The sequence below is a fragment of the Oryzias melastigma genome, linkage group LG18 (assembly GCF_002922805.2).
Source record: "Oryzias melastigma strain HK-1 linkage group LG18, ASM292280v2, whole genome shotgun sequence".
Lineage (NCBI taxonomy): Eukaryota > Metazoa > Chordata > Actinopteri > Beloniformes > Adrianichthyidae > Oryzias > Oryzias melastigma.
In genome coordinates, this window is record NC_050529.1 from 12,224,397 (window position 1) to 12,251,381 (window position 26,985).

The following is a 26,985-nucleotide window of genomic DNA, read 5'->3' on the forward strand; positions in this document are numbered from 1 at the left end:
GAAGTATTTGCTTTCTCGTTTATTAAATCTATTTTTTTTAAATGTCAAAAATACACCTGATCTGCATCCTCCTCACATACATAAGCTCCCCTTTATGGTTAGGAGTTGAGAAGCTGTCAGGTCATTTTTCTTTGCTCTCCCTTCCACCTCCGTCGTCCTCCCTTATCCGTCATGCTTTAAGCACTAGAAGGGACACAAACAAGATCTTTGCACGCCCCGCCTGAGGAGTAAATGTACACACAGACATGCAAGGGGCAGACAACACACAGACCCACATTTGTTCGAGTAGACAAACACTTTTATCCAAAGCAGCAGGGAAATGTACAAATTCAAATGCATAAACATGCGGCAAGACAGGCATAGATGAAAGGGAGGAAATATGCAAACAAACTCCCTGTCATTCAGCTTATTTGTATTGGCCTCAGCTGGATCATAACTCTGCACAGTTCACTGATTGGTCTGCGCGGCCACAAGGCTAATAACTATACGGATGTACTCATTTGCACTCTTCTATGTATCCTTAACTACGTGCCTGTCTGTGTCTGGAGAAAAAGTCCAACAAATAAATAGAAAGTATGCTCTGTTCAGACACAAAGTCATTTTAGACCTCCAAAGTCTTCCTTACCTCTGAAACTGCTAGTGGCCACACAAACCGTTCTCATTTAATTTCAGAGGCATTTACAGTCTTGTAACTCAATTTAAAACTATTCCGAAGGCTAAAGAAGATGCTGCACTGCTGTATGAAGCCGCTTTCTTGAGCCATAAACTCCTTATTTGTTTTAAACGTAGCACTAAACGCAATTTCTACATTAAACAACTGTTTCCATAGATTAAATAGGTTTTTCCCCATTATGAACGTTTACTCTGAAAAGATTTAGAAGCCTTTCTCAATAAACTTTATTACATGAGACATTATCAAGCTGAAAAACAAAATCCCTGAAAGGCGGGTTCATGAAAACACATGTTTGATGAGTTCTGAGACACTTCATGGACCTATGCAAAAGCGCAGCAAGAGAGCAGAGAAGTAATTTCGAGCCTCAAGACATGCCACACACCGCCTGCCCCAAACCATTTTTTAATTCCGTCTTGATGCAGTGTGTTTTTAACAGGCTCCCTGTGAGCTGGCGCTGGCCGTGGTTCTGAAATCGCTGCTGACCGTGGTGCTGAACTTGCCAGATATCAGCTACAAAGGATAAGGAAAGAACAGACACTGCACTTTTATCTGGATATCTCTGGTACAGTGTTCAGCAGGGGATCACAATTGATAAATGTTAAGCGTGAGCAGCACATAAATTTTAAAGGGGATCTGTGCTCGCTTTTGTGAATGTTCAACCAGCTCTTGGAAAGCATGTACAGCAGCCGCCGCATGAGCCCATCTGACAGCTTGGAGCATATGAAGCTGCTATGGAATAAGAGCCATGAAGTTAGCAATGACATTTTGACAGTTTTTTTCTTTGAAAACAGAAATTATTTGACCAAACTTTGTATGACTGACGACTACAGTATCATTAATAAGGAGAAATTGATGTGGGTAATACTAGACATATCAGCAAACAAGAGCATCCACAGTTTAAAAATGTTCTCTTGGACTTTTTAAGTAATGAGTAGATTAAAACTGACTTGGTGGTATTTTGGGAATCCTTAAGTGGTTAAGTGGTGACGCATTCAATGACTCGCAGTGTGCTTTAAACCCGTAGAGTGTTCTCTGGAGCTCTGCTGGCAGGTGTTGGGTCTCGTGTTAATTATACATAAACCTGTGAATAATGTCACTTTGAAATAAAATCTGGTACTGCCGGTGACACGTTTCAAGGGTTTCCATGATCTAACAAACAACAGCACAATCTAAAGGACATTTAAAAGCATGAACAGAACCATAAGGAGAAACCAAGAGTACTACTCTGAAAAGACTGCGTTCATATATAGGTTATTGAGATGAAAAATTTGAATTTAGTCTTAAAAGTCAAGCATTTTCATGTGTCACAACTTGACAGACAGCAGGTTAGACAGGAGAGAAGCTTCAAAAGTTAAACTGTCTCCTGTCTTGGCCTTTACTCTGAGGGCAAAATGGAAGAAAAATAAAGAATTCTGAGATAAGAGGGAGCTTGGCAATAAAGGCTTTGTGCTTGAAACTGATTTTAAATTCATTATTTAAATCAGACATCCTGGAAAAAAAAGATTTCACCTGGAGGGAGCAGACCGCATTACGGCTGCAGGATATCAGTTCAAACTGAAATGTTTTTAAGAGATTTATTTAGGGTTGAAAGCCTCATTCAGGCAGGGAATAGCTGCGAGAGGAGGAAAAAAAGCCAGATTCTATTAGCAATATGATGAGGATGTCAAAATGATCAACTTTGTCAACATCATTGCCAAATAATTACTTTATTTTGAAAAAGACTAATTCTTATTCTTCTAATTTCAATCACTTATTCATTAATTTAAAAAGTTAGAGATTTGTGCCTTAACTTGGAGGATTATTTTTGTCAAAGATACACTTTTTAGCATTTATATGAGTGAAAATAGACAAATGAGTAAGAAAAGAGCCAAAAAAATCAAAATGATTAATACTGTAGTTCATTTTCATTTAAATAACTTCAAAATGAAGCTTCAGATAAGGCTCTACTTGATCCACTGATACCCAGCAGCTTTAGCTCATTCATATGAGTTGGAAATTAGCAACAGCTTTTGCTAATTGAGTTTAGTTGGGAAGGGGGATACAATTCTTTTTGTCAAGGCTTCCTGCACTTTTATTGGTACGTTATGTTTTTGGAATTAAATTTGTCTTTACATGATTACTGCGAATATAATGTCAATATTCATTTGGGTCGACTTATCTGGAGCATAAAAAATATTGGGGGCTTGTCCGGGATTAAACCTTTGGGAACTTTGACACTCAAATCGAGAAACATAGATTTATAAATATAGTATTTATAAACACTAGATTTTATTAAAACCAATCTGCAACTTCCAGGCAAAGAATAAGTATGCACTTCATCTTTAAACCTGTATCTCGACTTAAAAAAACTATTTTGTATCTTTCAACTCCCATAAAATGGTGTAAAATTTGGACTAAATAAAAGTAATAGAGAAAATGCTACAGTTCAATTTGATTATTAAAGCATTAAGTGAAAACCTTTGGTAATCTTGCTTTCACAAGACCTCCACAGGTCACATGTTACCTTATCTGGTTTTCCTCGAGGGACAGGAGTGAAGGTTCCAAATTTAATACTCAAGAGCAGTGTGGTTTTACAGTTTACAATTACAGTTGGCAGTTTATCTACACTTGGCAGAACAAATACTTTAAGAGCCTTCACAGCAGTACTAAGTGTTACAGTGTTCAAAGTGTTGGCTTTAATCACTGTTGGATCTTGACACTGATCTAACAGACCCAGTTACTCTTGGCCCCTGTGGGGCGCTATGAAAGGAAACAAAAACACAGATAAGCTTTTAACAGAGTGGGCATCACCACTCAAACCCCAAACTTCTGGTGCTGTGATGAATTTAATTTGCACATACATGCAGAATAATTTTTCCTCTGCTACTTCAAATTACAGTGAGCAGATGAGCTTCAGGCAGCAGCGTTTTGATGAAAGCCGTTTCTGATGTTTTTTCTGCTGGTCGACTTTTACTTTCACCAGAAGTCTTGTTGACCTGCTCGGTTTAATTTTGGTTTAAGGGTTGATGGTGAGCATTTTTTCCTCGGGCTGCTCAGTGGCGAGTTTAAGAGCACAGATTGAATTTGTACTTGCCAAACAGAAATTGCTGGTTCATGATGCAGCCACATATTAAAGCGTCATAATTTTATCATGCAGGAGTAGAAGTGAAACTGATAACACAGTTATGTTTAAAGGCCACAGTGTGTGGAAACTGGAGAGTTTGCATGAACTATATCTCAACATCTAAAAATGAAAAAAGGTACAAGAAATTAAAATCCAAACGGTGTAGAAATAAGATTAAACAATGTAACTTCACAAAAGGCTGACATATATCAACAGAAGCAAATATTTTATTTTTAAACCATTAAGAAATGACTTGCAGTCATTTACTGACAGTAAACCACAATGGACCCGAGTCACAAATTCAGATGATTAAAAAGACATAAATGTAGCCAAAAGCAGCATGTCGTTGACTTTTAAAACGTTAAAAAGAAAAACAGTTATAAGTGTATAAAGGTCAGCAGACAAAAAAACACCCTGAGGGTGTTATTAAACAAAACAGAGAAGCTTTAAGAGTGTACAAGAACTGGGGAAAATGGGCTGCTTCTCTTTTCTAGAGCGGGAGATGAGTTATGACCTTCACTTTGAAGTTTCCAGCAGAACATTGGATGCCCTTTTATTAGTTCAATTTCTGACAGCTAAGTGAAAACTTAAAAACAAATCCCGCTTTTGAAGCGTTTTTATTTCGTCAACAGTTCTCTAAAATGTTTCCATAAAACACCAGACTGTGGCCTGGAATGACCAGTTTTTAAGACATTTGGGATTTGCTGCATCCATCAAACAACCACCTTAAGATGGGAAAGGAAACAACAGAGTCCAGGGTCTAGCTGTAGTTCTATTGTAAATGAAGAAGTGAATCGTCCTTATCGTATTCGGTATGAACCTGATAGAAAATCCAATTCAGCCAGTTTTCATTTGTCCTCATGATAACAGCTTTAATTCAATTCCGCAAAAAGTCTTGCTTTTCTTTTAACGATTTTAATGTGCTGACAACTAGTCGTAGGACTGAGACAGGGAACGTCCATGTCTTTTTGCTTAAAGACATATATAGGTGGTGATGTCACCTTTGGTTTGCTACATGCTCTGAAATGTGCATTCGACGACCACTTCCAATGAAAATTCTACGGAAACGTCTATCAAGTTTTGCTACTTCAGTTGGATGAGTAAAAGGAGTAAAATCCATTTTAAATATTTTAACAATTCTACCTGAATGACAAAAACAAAATCAATAATTATTTGTATTGTAAAATTGAGGGAGGACTGACTAGTGAACAACCTGGTGGGTGAGTTGTTTTCTTTATCAAACTTGTCCTAAACAGAAAGTCATGAAGCCTCTAGGTATAAATATATAAAAAAAGAACTTGTATTAAAGATTTAACTAAAAATGTGACGTTTCAGCTAACAAGACCATTTTTAATGCTTCCTCTTCATCTGCGGTTTAAAACGAACCCTTGAATGCTGAAATATCCGTCTATATTGAGAGATGTGGAGGCCCAGAATAGCAGATGACTAAGAGCTGCCTCCTCTTCACAGAACATACTACGAGTGCTATTTTCCCACCAAACCCAACACATAGTGTGAATTTTTCTTAGTCTTAAATTTGGGATTTTTTGACTCAATTTGTCAAGGGTTTTTTTAATGTTTAAATCAATAAGTACCTTTGATCTCGGCTTTCCCTCCAACAAAATAAATTGTTAATGGATGCTGAGTTTGGTGCTGGAATGCAGGTTTTCCTATGAGGGGATGAATAGGAAAAGCAGCACAAATTCTTAAAATACAATAATTTTATAGCAGTTTTAACAGAAAACTGCAAACGATAACATTGAAATTGAATCCATTTGGTGTGTAGGCTTGTAGGTGCGTTTCATTTGTCCACATAAACAAAGGTAATCACACCATCTCATTGATTGTATTCACATCTCCAATTCATTATGCACCACATATGTTTGGCTCTGCTCAAGCTACGGTGTCCCTGAAGCCTCTTCAGACCCACATCTGTATGCCTCAGAGGCTTTGTCAAGGTTTTAAACAAAGTGATGCAGACAAATGAGGCCGAGCATGTTTTGTGGGTCCTTTATTTGCTGCAGCGCATGGCTGGTCAAACTGTCTGCGAGCAGTTACTAAGAAATCATTCGGAGACACTATGACTAATGCAGAGGAAATAAATAAAAGCACAATGACTAGCTAACTGCTGCAGGACCAAAAACAGAAGGCGGTGTTGTTGTGTGGTTGTGCGTGTGTGACTGGGTGTCTGTCCTTGTCTCTCATTATCTGCAGATTGAGACAAATAGAAGGGGAATCTGCCCTTCGATCCAAACTTCTACATCAGTTATCCCTCACAGCTGAAGAAGGGTGTGAGTCTGGGTTTTTTTTGTGAGAGATTCTTGTTTAGCAGCATGGTGTACTGTCCTCATTTGTGTGATAATATGTCATGTCAAATGATTCAACCATTTAATTCTGAATGAGTGCACGCATTTATACTCTGTGCTGCATATGCCGGCTGTAAACAGTGCGTCTACATGTGTGTGTGTTTATAAATGCTGAATTTGCTTTTGTATGCAAGTATAACTGCTTTAAAAACGCTCATTATGCGTGTGAGCGCTCGTTAGAACATTATACTTTCAAACTTGGAGCCTGTTTCACAGCTGCTTGTACACAAATGTCACCTCATCACAAAAAGACAAAACCTGAAATTCTACAGGGATTTCTTCTCATTAAAGGTGTATGAAACAATTGATTCTTTGAAACATTGCAATGTTTTATTTGGCAGATTAAACTATTTTTAGTTAATTGTAAGGAAATATTGTACTATTCTGTTCCAATTAAACCCAGTGAACCACCCCAAGACAACAAGATCCATTTTACTGTAGATGTTCACTCCTCAGTCTCGCAGTTGTTGTTACACAGTTCAATGACAGCAACTCACAGATATAGGCAGAGTGCCCTGTGGGCAGACTGTTTCTTTGATAACCCTTTAACACCGGCGACATGTAAATGAACTCTTTGACCAACCTAAAATCTTCGACCATTTATGCGATGAACGTAAATCTGATGATTCTAACACAAAGAAAAGCAGCTTTGTTTATCAGCTTTGCATCGATATGCAACACATTATTATAATAAAGTGTAACATATCAGCGCAAAGCTGATTGTCTCCACTTCAGAATCCACTGGAATTACGTCAGTTGCAGAAATATTTAAATGTGCTTTTCTTTAGAACCACATTTGAATTTATCTCAATAATTCTTTAAATCTTTAACTCCAGAAATTGGTAAACAGCAGTAATAAAAGCATGAATGAGCAGGATTATTAATATTTAAATAGGGTATAGAATTTGATTATCACCCCTCAAGCAAATGACCATGCGACCATCTTTGAACAGTTTAAAATAAAATAATAATCAGATTTTTGAAATATGTCAAAATATTTTTTAATGCAGATTAGGTATAGCCAAAATAGCAAAAAACATGCTTGAATCAAGAATCCAAGTACTGTTTTCTCTATATAAGCCACAAATGCCAAAAAAATGCATAATAAAGAGGAAAAAAATATATACGTAAGTCGCAATGGAGCATAAAGAGCACCTTCAAGAGAAATTTATTTTAACATTTATTTTCCTCTTCATAATAACAGAATATCTAATAATAGACGGAATGTCTTCACACTTTAATACCATAACACATTGATTGTCATTTAGCTTCATGAAACAGAAATATAGTTTATTGGAGCAACATATTGAGATAGTCATGGCATAAAGAAAATACTAACAAGTTAACTCTTTATAAATCTTTTCAAATGACTAAATGCATTGAATTCTTCACCCTCTGTGTCACTTTTAAAAAGAACTCAACCGAGCTCGGCACAAGACTGAGAAACTGAGCGACGCTTGTTCTTCCGTGTTGCTGTCAGTAACACACCAACAGTACCTTCTAGTCGTTAGCGCTATTTATTAAGAAAAAAAAAAAAAACACTTCAGTCCCACCTGAGTATAAGTCACAACCCCAGCCAAATAATGCAAAAAAAAGCAAATTTATACTTTCGAAATTACAATATGTTTTTTGCTTCTTTAAAGTTAAGTGAATAGATATTGGCTTGGTAAAAGAGTGTGAGAAACAGCATCTCCCTTTAAGTTTTGTGTTTTTTTTTCCACAAGGGTCTCAATCTGGAAGTTTAAGGTTGCCACTTGGTTAGATTTTAAAAGAAGCAGGTTGTTAAAATGCACATATTCTTATCTGGCATTGTAAGTGCTTTGAAACTGTGGCTGTTTGAGAAAGCTTTTAGAGCGTCTTCCATAACTGCTCACAAAACGCCATGAAAATAAAGCAATGAAGAGTAAATGTGTGCCGAGTAATTTATTTGCAGCATGAGAAAGATAAGATCAGAAATAAGATGGTTTCATTTAAATATGTTGCTGCAAAAAGTACCTTTGTAAATATGGTAAATTTTACTGAAATTACTTGTTTCAATGTGGGGAATAACAAGCAACAGCGTTCAGGAAAAAGTATCTCAAGTTCAAGGAAGTGGATTTTTCTTAACAGTAATTTCTGCTGCTGGAAATGTGGGAAACTTGAGTGGAGACTAAATTACAAACTTGCTTTCTAGCTTTGCTGTTCATCCTCACTGAAACAACTCGAACTCTGCTCTGAAAACCTCAAACTAGATCATTCTTAAATGTCTATGTTAGGGAATAAAAACTTTTATTAAAAACTAATTTGGACTTTAATTAACAAAAACCTAATTCCTAAAATACATCTGAGTGAGCCAGAGGAATTTTCACATCTCACTGATACATATCCAGTCTGTTGATTATAAAACCGATCGGGGGAAAAACCGATTGATTGGTTCGGGCTGGGTCAGTAGGACGACTCCCCTGCACCCTTTCTCACTTTGAGGGTTAATTTAGACTGACCGAACCCAAACAGGTCTGAACTCTGTTGCAGGGCAGCTCTACCCAGACTAAACACAAGATTTAGGCCAACTTCTGTACTGAGCCCTGAGGGGGGAAAGATGCTTTAGTTTCACCCGGACTGATCTGTGGTCAAAGCAGAAGTTACAGGAACCGAAAGTGTTTGACCTTTTCCCCATGAGACCATTTTCCCGCGTGTTCCAAAGTGCACTAATATAATCCAGGGGATGAGATTTTCTTCAAACCGGAGACTTCACTCCATCCATCAAGACGTCACTGAACGCGCAATGAAATTGGATGAAATGAAATATCAGACCGCTTCTTGCCGGACCGCGCTTTGAAGGTCGGGGCGCCTTTTTAAAATGTGTTGCAACACAGCAGGAAAAACAGCAAAAATAACTGAGAAAATGGGGATAAATGGATGTATGCAGGCGGAGAGAGACATCATTTCTTGAATGTTTGGGGGAAATGAACGCTATGGCACAGGAGACCTGAGAAGACTGAGGAAGGAAATTGACCTCAGGTTGAAATTGAGATACATGAAAAACTGATTTATCCATAACGCAAACAACTCGTGGCGGCCCACCTTTTGGTGCGCGCTCCCATTTCTGTTTCATCTCCGGTTTGAGATGCTAAAAAAAAACACTAACAGCACATCTGTGGATACTGGAAATGGCTTTAATCCGACATGCAAAAGCTCCGACATTATGGGCTTTTTCACCTCCTTTAGTGACGAACACAGCGATGTGAACATACTCACACCCACATTTTTTCCATTAAAAAGCTATTTCCAGCTGCTATCAGCATGCTAGGAAAATCGGGCACCGTTTGAAGTGCTATCATCTACGGTTGTTCCTATCACTCCATCTTTTCCTTTTGCTAGTCCCTCTCTTCCTCAATTATCTCCCTTGCACCCCCAGGGATTTCTGGCCCCCTCTTTCTTTGGAGCCTATGTCCTCACAAGTCAGCACTCATGCTCACTCTTAATCCTCCTCTGCTCCCACTCTCATCCTAGTCTGACCCACACTTGCCAAAGGCACTTCCTGCCGTCATGCTACATAGCCTTTCCCCCCTCTCATCCTCCATCTTTCCTCAACCCTCCAGTCTTTCGTAGTAAAAAAAAAAAAAATTCTCATCGCAACTGGAAATCCATAAAAGAAAACAAAGATTTCTATCATGCTGAAAAACACCAAGCACTTTGTCAGCTCTTACATGTTAGTTTTATTCAAGGCCTGATCAACTGATTTATGCATTGAACAATAGAGCCATTCAGCCATTTGTGTGCTCCAAACCTCCATGTTGAAAACAGGTGAGAAAACATTCTGAATCTCCCTCTGTAAGGTGTTGTGTTTCTCCCCTTTTGGCCAAATAGGAGTCATTAAGCTCACGTATTCAGCAGAAGTCTCCAAACTTGTTCTTGCTCATTCACATTTCTTCAATCAATCTTCCATTTGCCTCAAGCTACAGGCCAAGGTCAGAAGTTTTAGTAATCTGTGCTGTGATAAATGAAGTCAGACTGTGAGCTTAAAGAAAAACTCCACTCTGTTTAAACTGAATATAAAGTATGATTTATCAAAAATGTTAACACTTGTATTTCATGAAATCACATGAAATGACTGACTTCTAGAGAGTTTGATACAGAGTACCAACCATTGACTGAGTGACCCCCTCCCCCACTGTGTTCCAAACAGGAAGTACCGGCTGGTTCCAAGAAGCCAAAATCCCAAAGATTTCTACTGAGAGTTAAACCGCTATTAGTCAGTCATAACCATTCATACTTTGCTAGCTTTTTTAACATGCTCTTGCCAATTCTATTTTTTTTATATATATATTTTTTCTATGGTTCAAGTAATTCAAGTTATAAATTGACCAATCAGATGCCTCAATTAAAGTATGCGTTCTCAGGTTGAACGTTCCAAATGTCTGACAGATTTCTTGTAGCCTGCTGTCAAGTGGACTTCCAACAAGCTCATTCCTGATTGGTGCGAGTTGTTGCCAAAGAAACATCAACTCAGATTGACCCCAGACCAATCACTGCTTACTGACAATTTCTGGCTCCAACATGGCGGAGTCCGTATCGCAAAAAAACAGCGACTGGAGTGACTTTATTTGGTTGAAACCATTTTCATTGGGTGAGCTCTTATATACAGTCAATGGTACCAATCAGGAGAGCTTGGTAAGTTGCTGTACCAATGATCTGATCCAGCCATCTTCTAGAGTCACCCTACCACTGGGTTGGCTGACATTTTGAGTCAAAGATTATTATTTTTAAAACTGAATAATGTAATTTGTATAAAACTCAGTTTAGCAGTTTAATCTCTTGAGACCTGGCGTCCTCGTGCAAGAACATGACATTATGAGGTTATTTTACCACTGTAGTTAATTCAACTTAACTTGAACCCCGTGACTACAAATTTAGTGGGATAGCTCGAATATTCGCTCGGATGTTAAGGGAAAAGCAGTAAAATAAGTTGATGTCATGTCCACTATAACAGAGGAATAGTATCTAAACAGATGAAAATATTTGATGAATTTTACCAGTTTCATTGCCAAAGGTTGTAACATTAATTAAGAAGTACATAACTGAAGCACAAGTTGTGCTTTAGCTTGAATTACCAATATTGTGAAATATTTAAGTCATTCCAAAAAGCATCTAACTTTCAAACTATTTTTTAATCAAGTATTTTATAATTTTGGATGTTCTTGTATAAAACATCTTAATCATTTTAGCCTCCACTAAACCCAACACGGTTGCCTGTCACCATTGACCAATAAAAATACTTCAGCTTGATCATTTCTAACATAAAGAGGCAAATAATTTTTACATACAACTGATTGCCTAAAGATTTAAAAATTCACAAATTTGTAGTTCGTTTGGTATTTTTTCCTCATTGCACCACACCAAAAAGAAAAAGAAAACTGTGTAATTAGCTGTACCACCCATGTTGGTTTTCCACTGATCTTTAGCTCTGATTAGCAGTGGATTCAAGGCTTTAAGTGACTAACAATGACAGCTGGGAAAACGAGAAGGGTGACAGAACCCTTGAGGACAGAGTTGGTTATCCCTGATATCCTTGCTTCCTTCTTGTAGATTAGGGGTGTAAAAATGAATCAATTTATACTCTGATGATTCAACCAGATTGATCTGTCTGAGGCAAGTTGTTGACCAAATTGAGCTATAAAATTACTGTTGTTTCAAAATGAAATGAACTGATTATATCAATGTTGGAAAATACCATCTGGATTGAGGTACAGTAGCTTTGTTTTATTAAAATCAAAAACAACCATCATGGTGGACAACACATGTGACGGCAACAAAAAAAAAAAATCATTACAGGAAATACTTGAAATTTTGCAAAGACATGTGACCATACAGTGTGGTACAATGTTCTATTAATGCTCCCTTTGTATTATGATATGGAAAACAACAGTGGGCTGATTAGTCATTAATTCTTGTTTATTTTTTTGTACACATATTCAACTTAATTATCTTGCAAGAAATACAAGGAATGCACTGATTAGTACCAGATATTTAGCTCTGAGTCACACTGGTGGAATTTTTGGCTAAAGATGTCCTGGATTGATTTTAGGTCAGTGAATCGGATTGAAATGAATCAATATCGGCTATGAATTGAATTGTCAACCACAAATTGTTAATATGAATCGGAGCGCCCTTATTGTAAATCATTGTTTTTTTTCTCCATCTTACCTAATCTTCCCTCCTCACATCTCCACCCCCTCTCGGGTGTTTTCCCCTCATTCCTCAGGCTCATTGTCACGTCTGTTCTGTGCGTTCTTAGCATGACGCTGAGAGTCGACGGAAACTCTCCCAGTGCTGTTTTCTTTTGTCCTTTAGGGATTTTACAAACCAAACGAGTACAGAGCTACACAAGGCAGAAAACAGAATAACAAAAAGTGAAAGAAAATCCTTCAGAAGTAGAGCAAAGAAATGTGAAAATGACCAAACTTCCTCCCTGCGTTCTGTTCTTTTCTCCTCCTCTGCGTTCTTTGTACCCTCCTTCATTCAGTACCTGTTCTGTGGGATTAACATGACTTAAAATTCAATCAGCCTACAGGCTGACGGAGGAGCGACAGTGGAGGCAGACAGAGCGCTGCAGCTGTCGAGACCGAGCGAGGGGACGGCCGGCAGGAGGGGAGGGAGCGGGGGATAGACACAGATAGAAGACGGGGGAGAGGGAGAGATGGGTGTTTTTCCGCCGAGCTGAGGAGGCGAGAGCTGCCGAGACCAAGATGTGACCGCTCAAGGAGTCGCGGTGGAACCATCCGGAAAACGAGGTTGGTAATTCCAGTTTTCTTCATCCAGTGCAGGGCAGAAAAAAAAAAAAAAAAAAAAGAGATGAAAGGATGTCAGCTGGAGCACGCAGACTTTAAATGTGGTTAATTAGCTCTGTTGTGAGGAAAACTGAGCACAGACTGAGGAAAAGGCAAATGAAGGATTTCTGCGTCTTAAACAGAGGAACTGTGGCTGCTGCAGTCAAACATGCAGAATCGGAGGAAAAACTGCCTCAGATAATGAGATCTTTGTCTTAAAGGCGTCAGCTTTTAGAGTTTGACAGACTACATGGCTGGGTTTGTATAGCAGAGACTTTCGAACTGCTTGGCATTCATGATGTTGATCAATAGACCAGTTGTTTCATTAGTGTGTGTGTGGTTGAAAGAAGATGCGAGGGAGGAGAAGATGCAGAGGCTGTGGGTGCTGGCAGTAGAGTATCACTGCATGACTACTTACTGGACGTGGATGCGGTGGTGGCGACTGTGGAGGTGTGCATGTGCCAAAGTGTTGCACGACTCTCCGTGTGTGTGTGCTTCTGAGAGTGTGCAGCAATAAGCCAATGCAGCCTGCTGGGAAGCTTTAGGGTCTCACAGGTATTGATTCTCTTTGACAGACAGGTGATTGAGAGTGAGGACGCGGGGGGTAAGAAAAAAATAAATAAATGAAAGGATTCATGACAGGGTGGGGACGTGAGGGACGGGAAAAGAGCAAGGCAGAGAAGTAGAATGAATGATTTAATGCAGTGCACACTTTTTGCTTTGTCTTTAGGTTTCTCCCCATACGTTCGTCTTTGGTTCACCTCCAAACCCCCTTCACGGAGCGTCCCCTCCCTCCAAGGTCAAAGGACGACTCGAACGCTGCACAATTAACCAGAAGCACACTGGAAATTACTCCAGCAGTGGCATGAAAACGGTGAATAAGGAGGAAAAGGAAGGAAGACTTACATCAACTGAGAGTTCAAAACAGTCATGAGGAAATCACACCAAGACCCTATGAATCGGATTCTAAGCAAGACGGACTTTTGGATCTTTTTTCAGATTTTGGAATACCGACTCGGGATGGAAAGAGTTATTCTGGATTTTCCAGGTTTGCTTTGTCTTTAAAAGCCTAAGAGGATATTGTGGGATTGGAATTTTCTTCAACTCCCCGGTTGTCTGACACTGACCTACATCCGCCTTCTTTTGATGTGGAGGAGTATGAGAGTGTGGACAGGGAGTGGGACGGGTTCAGCGTAAACGTACCTACCCCTGTTCTGGCCTGACAGAAACAGAAACACCTGGGGCGAGATCTGACACACATCTGTGCGCGCACACACACACTCTTTAACCTGGATAACATGTGGAGCTGATTCGAATTATAGAGCAGCACAGACGGAAAAGGTAAAGTTCACACAGTTTAAAACACACAAACATGAAGTGTCATAATGGTCCAGCAGAGGCAGATCCATATCTGCATGGTTAGCTCTCTTGTGCTGAATCACTGAGTACATCACTGCGGTGAGCACAATTCCTCACCGAACGGGGGAACTCTGTGCTCCGTTTCTCAAAAACAACACACTCTAGACTGTGAATGATGAACAGATGTGTGTTCACAGTGAAAACAAAAGGAGGCAAATACAGTACACAAGCCTTAACACACATATGAAACTTCCCATATGGCCCAGATGACAGAGCCATCAAATATTCCACTTTAATCCTGATACATCTCAGACTTCGCCGTCTCTTGCTCTGTATACCTTTCTTTATGTGTTTGAGCCAGCTGTCCTGTATCAGATTACTCACAGGTTCATCTCACCCCGGCTTTCATCAGGCTAACCTCAATGCGAGCTCACCTGGCGCGATGCGCGGCGAGCGTGTGGAGGATGGGCGGGGAGTGTTTGTGTGCCGCCAGCGGCAGAGAAACGCTCTAACCTCCATTCATCTGAGGCTCTTTACGTAAGCCGCGTCTGAGCGCGTGCACAAACGCAAACAGATCTGGCACACTGACACATGAGATCAGGCTGACTGGATAGAGGGGGGATAAAAAGGGTGGTGAGAAAGGAAGAAAAGAGAAAGACAAGGGGGGGTGCAGAGAGACATGAGGGGGGGAGCGGGGTACTAAAGGCTAGTGTGGGGCAAAAGAAAGGCTCGAGGATGAGTGAATGGGGAAAAGTTGTTGGATTCAAATAATGAATCTCGATAAAAAACTGAAACAAGGTGTTGAAGAAAAGGGCTGATAAAGAATGATGAAGCTGAAACGTGAACACTTCACGGATGACAAAGTGATTGGAGTGTAAAAGCAAATTATAATGATAAATGAATGTTGGTTTTAATGAAGTGGAGATAAAGATGGAGAGATAAGACGAAAAAGAATTAATTAAAAAAGACAGATGGCCGTCAGTATGTTGGTTTTTGCCGTCATGCCACCGGCTACAATTAGTTTTACGTGACTCTGGAAAGTCTGTTAAAGATCACCAACACGAGTAATGAGCTATTTACAGATTATGCTACAGGGGGCTTGGTGAACCCGTTTTAGGCTAAGAAGCAAGACAGCCAACGACTTCATCAAAATAACCCAATTACACTTGAAATAAAACTCATTTAACTAAAGCTGGAAGTATTTTTATGAACAATAAGCTTTTTGCCGATGCCCTTTTGTTTGCCGGGTAATCATTTACAGCACTTTTGTCTGGTGTAGAACCTTCTTCGACAAGCTGATAACTGAATCTTTTCAAGTGCAACGAAAAGGGCTTTTAATTTGCATTAACCAAGTCATAGTTCTATTATTCACTTTGCTGGAGAATGCAGGACGAACACAGAGCAGGCAAGAGTGATCTGCTTCAAAGACTAGAATAAAGGCACAACAAAGGAACATTTTCACAATTATCTTGTTAATGAACTGTGCGGCTCATTGTTACTAAGAATGTCTGCTGTTCTCAGGCTACAGTTAAAGGGACAGGAACAGATGGGATGCCCACTGTTCTAAGTCAGAGCCTTGCCAAACCCAACAGACTGGCAAATATGTGGAAGAACAGTGTAGAAAATAGGAATCAGAGTAAAAATATGTAATTATAAAGTTAACTAGTGAAAAGTTTGGTGATCTTTCCTGATGAGTAAGAACTTTACCTACTGGAGAATCATGGACACACCAAGTAGGTAAAATAAAATCTAACAGTGGAAGGTTAGAACTTAACAAGCTATTCATTAACAGTAAATATGAGATGCACTGTAAAGCCACAACATTGTAGTGTTGGTAGTGGACAGCAATCAGGACTGTATATGAGAAATAGAGCAGGTGCAACGTCACCCATAGAAAATGGTTTACTTCTGGCTCCAACCAAATGAAGCCAATTCAGTCAACCATTTTTTTTTTTTGGGTGATATGACAAAACCATGTTGGAGCCAGAGGAAGTCATTAAGCAGTGATCAGTCTAAGTCGGTGTGAGAGATAATTTCTTTGGCAACCACTCTCACCAATCAGGAGTGAGGTTTTGGTAGGCCACACCCCTACTGCTTTTAATATAGCTACATACAATCTGTCAATCAAACGTTCGACATAAGTCCACACTCCTCCTACCACTTGAAAGAGGTCTCAGGAGAAATTGTTTAACGTTTGAACATCTGACATGACATCATACATTTTTGAGGCGTCCGATTGGTCCGTTTATAACTTGAATAACTGGCACTACAGTGCAAATATCATGAAAAAAAAGGATTAGCGAGACTGATGATTCTGATAAAAAGAAAATGAGTGATTAATAGTTGTTTTTTTCCCATAGAAGTCTACGAGATTTTGGCATGTTGGAACCAGTGTGGAACTTACTTACTGTTTGGAACACAAGGGAGGAGGGGTCATTCAGTCATTGGTTGAATCACTACAATCAAAATGGGACTGTATATTGTCTGAAGCTAATTAATGCATTTTACATTATTTAAATCTGATGGCAATAAAAGCCCTTAAAACGCCCAAGATATAAACGATAATTTTGAAAAATAAAGGCAAAAAGCGCAATGAGCATCGCAGAGAATCCAATACCTTGATTCCTATCAAAGTGCTTAATGTTTACATGACAAAACAATTGAAACCCCTCTATAGGAAGGCTGGCATTTGATGGATGGATGGATAAATGAATGACAAATGGCAGAGGTGTGGATGTGACGGGTCGAGCTGTCGAATAGCAGAAGGGCCAAAGGGTGAAGCACAAGGTCTTTGCCCATAAGGAAGAGAGTGTCGGATGATGGACAGAGGTACTGAAGGAGCGTGATGAAGAGTTATAACAAGAACACAAGCAACACTCAGCGGATGTAGATGGACTGAGTAATGATATATGAACAGGCAAGAAATGACACTTGAGGAGGATGATGAGAGACAGCGGGAATAAGGGAATTGAGTAGTAACAATACTTGAAAGAAAACAAAGCAGTGGGACACAGGCGGAGAGGGATGAGTGGAAGGAGGAATGAATGCAAAATGGATGAGTAATTGGAGCGTTAGTCAAACAGAGTAAAAGGAAGTAAAGGAGGGATGACATGACAAAAGGGGTAAAAGAACAAGGATGGAATGAAGTGGGAAGGTGGTGAACGAAGAAAGGGGATGAATCTTTGACGCAAAGAGGCTAACCGGTAGGAGATGGAAGCAACAAGCAAGAGTGTGCCACAGAAGTAAGGAAAGAAGGATGAAAGGATGAGTAATTAAACTGTTGACAGACTGTTTAGGCACAGCAGGCGCTTGATGAGGAGAACAAACTGTAGCCATGGCAACCACAGGAGACAGACGGTGGGTGGGGTTTTGGGAACGAGATATATAGAAAAAGAGGAGAGATGGGGGAGAGCCAAGTTTTTAAGAGAGATCAACAGAGGGGGGCATTAGAGAAAGAATCGAGGACAAGTGGAAGGTCTGGGATGAAAGACAGAAGGCCAAGAAAAAAGAAGATCAGCCTTAGACAATTTTCTATTATGAGCTCTTGAAGAGGAAATTTTATAGCTCGAGATCAGTAATTTCCTGAATTATTAGTGAAAGATCATCCAGTACTTTTGATAATACCGATCCAAATCCCCAAAACTAAGTTAGAATTGAAAGTTAGCCAAATGTCTACGAATCCTTTCAATGACTTTCAGATTGAACTTTTCAACATCTCTAACCCACCTTAAGATCATACTTTGTCAAAATCTAAAAAGAAACAGAGTGAGGGGGATTTACAAACAAACTTTCCATATTTTCCTTACTACAATGGGGAATAAAAAGCCTTTTTTTAAGGAATTTCAAAGAACTTGGAGTGTTATTGTGATTAAGCTAATGCAGCTAACATGTAGTGCTGTCCTTCGTTTTTTTTTTTTTTTTTTTTTACTTATTACAAACAAGGTTGGGAGTTAGCGTAGTCACAGCACTGCTTGTTCTGGAGCTATGAGTCTGCTTTTTACATGTTGGAAAAACTGATTGGGAGTTACAGGTATTATGAATACGTTAACGCAGCCAACACTTCAAACAAGCCTAACATAGTCCAACTGGCAGACTTATCTCTGACTATTGTTTCACCCAATGCGCCTTAAGGTAAATGGCGTAAACTTGTAGAGCACTTTTCTACCCAAAGAGCGTTACAGTCACAGTCCCATCCACACACATTCACACACAACGAAGTGTAAGGCGCAACGAACTGGAGGGTGCAACCAGGTTGGTGCAAAGCCATGGCAAGATGGAGTTCAGAGTCCTTCCCAAGGACAGTTCGACATATGGCCAGGCAAGCTGGGAACTGAACCTGCAATCTTCCATTAGAGGTTGAGCACCCTACCGCTGTACCACAGCCACCCCTTATAGTTCATTGCGCCTTATAGTTTGTTGCACCTTACATTTTGTTGGGCTCTATTGTTCGTTCTGCTGTATAGTTTGTTGCACCCTATAGTTCTTTGTGACTTATAGTTCGATGCGCCTTATACTTCATTGCGCCTTAGAGTTCGTTGCACCCCGTAGTTTGCTGTGCCTTACAGTTTGTTGCACCCTATAGTTCGTTTTGCCTTACAGTTCATTGCACCTTATATACAATATACTTAAAAAAAACAGATAATTCATTGATACTGCGCCTTTTAATCCAGTGCACCCTACAGCGCCAAAAATTACGGTAAGTGTTTCTATTGCTTACATTTTTTTCTTAGAAATTCAAATATAAGGGGTAACGCACTTGAAGTATCTTTATCATTTACAGTCTGTAAAGTGTGAGAGAAATATGAACAATGTCACAATAAACTCCCAGAGCTCTAGTGTTTTTGGCATTTTTGCGTGATAGATGTGTTGAACGCTCAAGCTCTATTCTACTCCAAGACAAATCAAAGGTACCCCCAATCTGTCAGGTCCAGTAACGCGTATTTTCAGCATTATTCCTTCATTACTTATTGATTTTAGGGGTAAAAATGAGAGAAGACAAGAGGGGTGAATGCTGCTTTTTCTGCAAACACACATGTGGCTGTCTGCATTACGAGTATTGTCAGCAAATGTAAAGTGGGAAACGCTCAAGTGAATCACAGTTCGGAAGAAAAAGCGTGGGTGATCACTGTCAGAAGAAACCAGCTTGTACATCGTTTCCAATGCCTTAAGACTCACCGTTTCTGTCTGTACCAGCAATACGAGGCATTTGAACACAACATGCAGTTTGTGCTGTGATTCATTATGTGAAAGACTGGGCTCTGATCAAACACACATGCTACAAACAGGCCTCAACAAGGATCCATTCAGAAAATCCCAAAAGGATGTTTCTGTTTCTCCTGATCTTCAATGGTGAAATTTTGTTGCCTAATTTCAGCCTCACAGAGTGAAATCTTACATTAGTCCCTTGCCTTTACATACAGAAAAATATGCTTGAAGGTCAATAAAATAGCAAAGATAAAAATGTTTTGCAAAATAATCTGCATGCATTTGTGCAGCATCAATCAGTGCACCCATGAAGGATTGAGAAGGCTGTCACTGACCAGCTGAGCTGGATGCAGAGGACAAATCGGGTAATTGTTCCGTTTTAACACAGGATTTCCCCTTAGAACACGGGAAACTCTGCAAAATCATCAAACTGCCACTTGAACGCACACGGCCCTGTCGTTTCAGCCAATCAGGGTCCATATCATTACTGCCGCAGGGTTTCTGACCGAGTTGGCAAATGCCCACAGAGTAGCTGTGGGTTTTCAGTGCCGCCTTTCCGCCTCAGTCTGTTGCGGATTAGCTCTTTTGTGAGACAAACAGATGTTCACAGGTGCACGCAAACAACCCCCCAATGAAAACGAAAAAGTTGAAGAATTTGCTTCAACAGACATTAAAAAAAAATACTTCTAATTAGGCACAGAAGGAAAGAAAATGTGATCAAATTAGGAATTTATGCTCAGTTTGATCAATATTTTTTTGTCTAGCGTAACATATTAATTCAGATAACTATATAAAAATAAGCGCAATCAAGACAACTAAATTTTTTATATCACTTTAAATAACTGATTCTATTGAATTCTTCATCCTCTATGCCTGACCTAAGACTGAGCGCTGCTTCTTCTTCTGTTTTACAGTCAGTAGCAAATACATATACACACAACTACAGTGTCCCCTAGAGGTTGTTACTATTTATTTGGGAAAAGTCACATTTAGTAGAAGTCACACCCCCAGAAAACTATGGGGGGAAAAAAGAGACTAATACTGTGTAAAATGCAATATATTTAAGCATATTTAAAGGTAAAGACATGCTGATGTATTTATTCAAACAAATTTGATCAAATTGGGTACCAAACTTAGTGGAGAAACTTCTGTTTACTAATATTTTAACCTAAAAATAAATCATGTTAAAGTAAACCCTGAAAATGCTAACGATGTTAATAACGAGACAGAAGTCAAAGTGCAATTTTCTCTGGAGGAGAGCCTATTGCAGGAGGAGGACTCAGTCAAAGACATACTCTTTTTATTCAGCTTCAGGGAAGCCCTCGAAATGCAAAAGGGAGTCTAAGGTTTGCACAAATGTGGTGTTATTCTTAACTTGAGCTATTTCTAAGTGAAGCCAACAATGGGTCACAGATAAGTTCTTGTCTAATCAGTTGTCACTTTGAGTGACTGTAGCACTTCACCTGTGCATCTCCTTTCCCAAGGTAGTGCATGGAATGAAGTGGCACATCATAAGCTTTGTGTGCACGAAAAAAGGCTCCTTCAGACTAAATATATAGTCCAAACAAAAACACAACACAATATAAAACAAAAAGCAGTTAGAATAATAAAGAAAATATATAATTTCTTCAGCAAATCATTAAGTTGTTCACATGATTTTATTTGTGTGTTCTTATAAGGGACTCCAATAGCCTCAGTGATATGAAACACTGCCTTTTCTTTAACAATCTGTTTTTAAACTTTAATTTTAAAAAATGTATTAAAAATAAGAATCAGCAGTCATGTTTTCCTCCCAGATCACAGAAAAGCCAGCAGTCACCTTGAAAATTTGCATTTCTCACACAAATATCTCCTTGTACTTGAATTTTAATTTGCAGAGAAACAAAGGATGCCTGCAGCCTTTAATGAGCAGCACCTGAAACCAGCCTTACAAGTGAGCTGTCTGTTAAAACAATGTAAACAGTTATAAACTCCTTTAAGGTAGAAAGTCAACAGAAAGAATGGAATAAAATGTCTATTTATACCCGTGTGTTGTACATAAATAAACTACAAGCAAGCAGAGATGCCAAGATAATTATTAGATGAAAGTAATCTACAAATCAACAGTTTTTATTGCTCAGTAATATGACGGCAGGCTTTTTTTTAATGAGATTCCAATTAAAATAGGAAAGAGCCTGGAAATGAATCAAAAAATTCAGAAATGTTTGCCGTGATGACAGTCATCTGAGAAAGGACAACAGCTAAATGGTAAAAACATGTTTTTCTTTGGGCCGAAAGCAGGGTTGGTAATTCATAAAGGTTGTTCGTTATAAACCTCATAGGAAAGCCTGCCCATCAGAAACAAAATATATGAGAAGGTTAATCAGATATTGCAAAAAGTTTTCCTGTTCTTAGTAAGGCTTTTAATGTGAAAGATGAGCAGGCAAACCACAGGAAACAGCAGGAAGCACTCATGGAAAAAAAAAAAAAAAATCAATAAAAATAACCTGAAGGGCACAAATGCACAAAAAGTAGGGAAAATACTTTTATTTTTTGTTGACATCAAAACAGCATGTATTTAAAGTCCACCTTTGATCATCATTTGACCCATTTTAAAAGTGTTTCCACAATTATAGCTATGCTGTTTAATAAAAAAAAAACGATTGTTTTCTTAGACATAGTTTCTGCAGAGCTGCATTAGAAATTCACATCTGCATTGTGGGCAGGAATGTTGACATGGAGCAATCCCCGACCCTCTTCCACTCTATTTAAAGACTCTTCCACTAGCTTACAACCCCTCACAAACCCAACATTACCAAAGCTACAAAAATGGCAGGCAATATTAGAATTATTTAGCTAAACAGTATTGAACCAGATGCCAGGAAAATATAGATCTATTTGTCTACAAGTTGATTAAGCTTTTATGTCACAAGTTTTTTCCAACTGCATTTTTCCTCTGCTTCTGATTCACAACAATTTGAAAAAAATAAATACTAAGAAATCAACTTTTAAGCTCAATTTTCTTTATATGTCCTTCATCATAAGAAAGAATGTGCAAGATCCTTTTAAAAACACATTTTTCCTCAGAGGGCGTCTGCAAGCAGTTTATGTTGTCAGTTAACTTTACTTCACATTTTCACCAAAAGCAGAAAAATAACATGTACATGTATAGCTATTTCAATTCACCTTTAACCCATTTTCGGTGCTCCTCGTATATTTATTGAACAAAAATCAAAATAAAAGGAGCTTTATATTTTTTTTAACCTGCTCCCCCTTTAAAATCAGTTAGTCTTTTTCGAATATTAATGAAAGTCGTGTTCAGAGTAATTCACGTTCCTGCCTAAATTAATTTCCCCTCAGATTCCATGCAATATGGCATTCTTACTAAAGATGCGCATGCAGCAATAAAGGCTGTCGGCTGTTAATTACAGCCATTTATTGGCCTTCATCTCAAACCACTTTGCAATTTAATAAGATGCAGCTCAGCATTTGCCATTTTAAGTGGTAAATATAATTCAAAACTGAAATATATTGAGATGCAAGAAGTGACAGTTAGGATATAAAAGTGATTATACCATAAGGAGGGGGAAAAAGGAGGGAGAGAAGAAACAAATTTGAGGGAGAGCGCAGTGACAGAGCTGCCTCCTCGTTTTCCAGCTCGTATATAAATGTATAAAAATGACAATGTTTACTTCAAAGTGGGAGATATTTCAATGATCAGCCGTACGGAATGCTAGAACAAGGAAGAACACCCTTCCTGTAACATAAAACATCAAACGTAAGCTGTGCTGGAAAAACTTAGCGATGTGACAGTAAAATCAGTTGAGCTAATGGAAACACATATTCAAATGAGTTTCTTAACAGATCATGACAAGACCCCTCCCTGTCCCTCTGTGCTGCTGAAAGTGCCAAAGAAAATCACTGTCACTGCAGCTGCCAATTCAATTTACCTCCCAGAAAATGGAATCCCCAAGCCTTTCCAAAGGAGGAAACTAAATTAGAGCATTTCTGTGAGGAGGGGGGCACTTTAGCTGCCATCTCTATTAAGGTGTTAACACAGTTAGAAAAGTAGGAGGGAAACTTTCAGAGCCACTTGATCAGGAGGAAGAGTTTCCATCGACTGAGAATCCTTAAGCGACTAAATTAGGACTTTCTAAAGTTTTTGTAGTTTTAACTGTAAACTTTATTGCTCCATTTTACTTAACAAAAACACAAAGAAGGCTTAAATGAGCAGAAGATAATCAGAGGTTAAGCATTCATAAAAAATTTAAAAAAAACTGGAAAGAGAGTTAAGTCTAAATATTAGTTTATATCAGTTTATAGCTTTAATAACTTACAATAAAGAAAATATATTGTTAAAAAAATAGGAATATGTTCAAATATTGTACCAGATCAAGAATGGTTATTTGGAGCAGTCACTCAGTCAGTAACATCAGTAATCAGCCATCAGCAAAAAAAAATAAAATAAATAAATAAAATTGACATATTGCCGGATAAATTTAAAAAGATTTTTTGGAAAAATTAAACCTTGATACTCCTAAGACTTTTTGGAAAAATAGATTTCTTGAATTAAGTTTTTAAGCCAAGTTGCTGAAAATAAAAGCAATCTCTTTTACCCTTATAATTCCAGTTTTGTAATTGGAAGGGAAACTAGAATCTCCAGTGTTCTAGCCACAGAACTCTCCCCAGCACAACCGACTAACTGCGTTCAGCGACGGGCATAAATGCACATAAGCACACACTCGCTAACCTACACTCTAGCAGAAATGTGCTAGTTTTTTCCCCTTTCAAGTGCAACACAGGGGCCTTGGAAAGAAAAAAACAAAAAGAACGACTTGAGTGGATTATTAGAAAAACAACTTGTGGCTTCCTGCTGAGAGAAAACCACAGCCTTTTAAAGAAAACACACTACAATTTTTCATTTACCTCTCATTACTTCCACCTTTAACCTCAGAGGTTCTCCAAACCTTCTCGTTAGCGCTCTCATTTTACATAGCTTAGACAATTAAAAGACTGAAGAGGATGAAAAATTAACAGCTTTAATACTTGATGACTTCTACTGTCAACAATTTACATTTCCTTTTAAGTTGACTCACTTTGGCAGAAGTCTTAATTTAAGGAGATTTTTTTCCCCCGAGAGTATGTTTTGTTTAGTTCCATGCATAGATCAGACACAATATCAACTCTTTACAAGTGGGCAGCTTGATGACTCCTCTTAAACCAACACGTACATTCTAAAGGTCAAAGCTGAAGGACGGAAAAAAAATATAAAAAAAAATGGCTGGAGGCAAAAACTAAAACATCTGAAATAGCTAGAAGAAAGTTAAATGAAAGGCAGAGATTTGCATGAAGACAGAAGAACATACTGAAAAAAACTTCAATTTGACATTAAACTCATGACAAATGGACTGAAACGAAGAAAAAATTAAATGTTAAAAAGAAAAACTGCAGCAGAGGATTGAAAAAAAGAGCAAAATGCAAAACTTGAGAAGTAGAAGCAGCAAAACTGAAACTATTGATTTCAAATGCAGAAATGCGTGTTAAAGCAATCACTCTCAGTGAAAAGTCTTTGTAAACAGGCATATATGTGCGTTTTGGGGTTCTGGGTTCAGTACTTTTGTGTTCACGGAACACTACGCAAGTTTTTAAGTCTATTTTCGGGCTTTGTGTACAAAATGCAGCAGCTAAACCAGTGGAACCTTGACCAATCAGGGACTCATACTTGGTAGTGACTTTAGGATATCGTCTTTTCAAATTCACAAAAGTTCCATCCGTTTGATAATTGATCATGAAGGAGGAATTAATATTTGGGGTTTGAACCTGCTTGAATTATATAACCTCAAGTATTTCATTTGTCAGATAGATTTGTCAGATGCAATAGATGTGCAGGAAAACGCCTGCAGCAAGATTCACAACATTTCACACCAACTGTAGGTACATGTGCTGGTGACAGTCCAGTATCTTATCTTAAAATTGAACCAGAGTTCAATGCGTTCTAGAAGACACGCCCGGTGAAAATGTAGCATAAGAACTAATGTTGCACTTCCACTAAGATCCACTGAAGGCAGGTTGCAGAAGAGAGCTATTTTTCATCGACTCCCATGTTAACAAGTCTAAGTTTTACACTAAAAATAAATATATTTATATTTCAGCTTAAATGATCTTTTTAAAGCACATTGCTTCATTCTTGACAGATGTGGGAGAAATATATTTTTCCAATCCATTTCAATTGAATTAGTACTCTAATTTATGTATTTTAATGGGCGAATATTTTTTTCTTATAAGGAGTTTTATCCTTTACTTTGCCCAGGCAAAAAGTAGTGTTTCCAAATATTGACGAGGGTAAAGTAAACTCCGGTCACCGTGTCCTTCCCCACTTCGGAATTCATTTTCGCCAAGCAGAATACAATCAGTGATATTGGAGATTATCAGTCCAGTTACATCTGACCCACTGAGAAGCTAAACCACAATAGAACCTAAAGAAAAGCTCCATTAGAAGAGAAGTTTGGAGAAGCAACAGTGGAAAAGCACTGAGGGATATAAAGAACTACATCAAATTAAAAAACAGCAACCATCCAAAATGAGAGAAGACGGTAGCCGCAATTTATTTTTTGAATAAAAAGCTCCACAAGACAGAACTTGAAAAAGAGGTCAGGAAAGATTTAGAAGCTAGAAATTAAGAAAACCACAAAGTAAAAGGAATACAGAGAAAAGGTAAAGTGGAGTGAGCAGAGCTTTTCCTGTAAGACGTCTCCACCTTTCTGCTTCACTCAACATCTCTCACTCCCCCACCACCTTTTCTTCCTGAATTTATTTCAACCATCAGCTCCATTTCCTCACACCAACTCCACTCTAAATGCTTCCACGTCTCTCCTACTAAACAACAAAAAGTGTTTTCCTGTGATTTCCCTTGAGTTTTCTCTCCTCCAATCTTCTCCAGTTCCAACTGTAGCCGGGCTTCCACCAAAACTCCAGCTCTCATCTTCCTTGAACCTGAAATAACCACAACTCTCCTGTCCGTTAATCACCTCTTTCCATTTCTCCTCTAGAGGGTCAAGAAGTCAGGAGGGTTCAAGGGAATCAGGGAAAATTTACAATGTCTGCTTTTGCCTCAGAATACCCCCAAAAGATGTACTTTATTTTCAGACCTTTTTAATGTTTCTCACATTTACCTCTCCGACAGGAAGTTTGGTTAATAGTTCCAGTCTGTGCTAAAGCTCCCAGTAAAGACAGATATAAACATCAGTTCAAGGTTTGCTTTTAAAAGATTTCCTCTTATTAAAAAAACGGACATTTGGGTAAAATAGACTCAGCTCTCTCCTAAATATTGCTAAAATGGTAAAAAAATAAATTCTGCACTTAAGAAAAACAAGTACATCAGTTTATCTAACAGATAGTAAACCAGCTGTGGTACAGTATAAGCGTTCCTTCTCTATATCAGAATTCACCTTCTATAGTTTTGCGGATTGTTTTCAGGTCAGTGTTATGAGT

At 38.6% G+C, this 26,985-nt stretch overlaps 2 protein-coding genes across 5 annotated transcripts in view; one reads left to right on the forward strand and one right to left on the reverse strand.

Annotated features, from left to right (window-relative positions):
• LOC112156404 (pyruvate carboxylase, mitochondrial) overlaps positions 1-26,985 on the reverse strand; it is a 299,032-nt gene that overhangs the window by 72,652 nt on the left and 199,395 nt on the right. The window lies entirely within an intron of this gene.
• LOC112156405 (leucine-rich repeat and fibronectin type-III domain-containing protein 4) overlaps positions 12,417-26,985 on the forward strand; it is a 45,960-nt gene continuing 31,391 nt past the window's right edge. The window contains exons 1-2 of one of the 2 annotated variants that reach the window (XM_024288671.2): positions 12,417-12,915; positions 13,682-14,292. Coding sequence is in view for 1 of the 2 variants with exons in the window: in XM_024288669.2 (XP_024144437.1) it covers positions 13,882-13,999 (118 nt within the window). In the remaining variant the exon portion in view is untranslated. The remainder of the gene's footprint in view (positions 12,916-13,681; positions 14,293-26,985) is intronic. The other variant, XM_024288669.2, reaches the window with a different exon arrangement.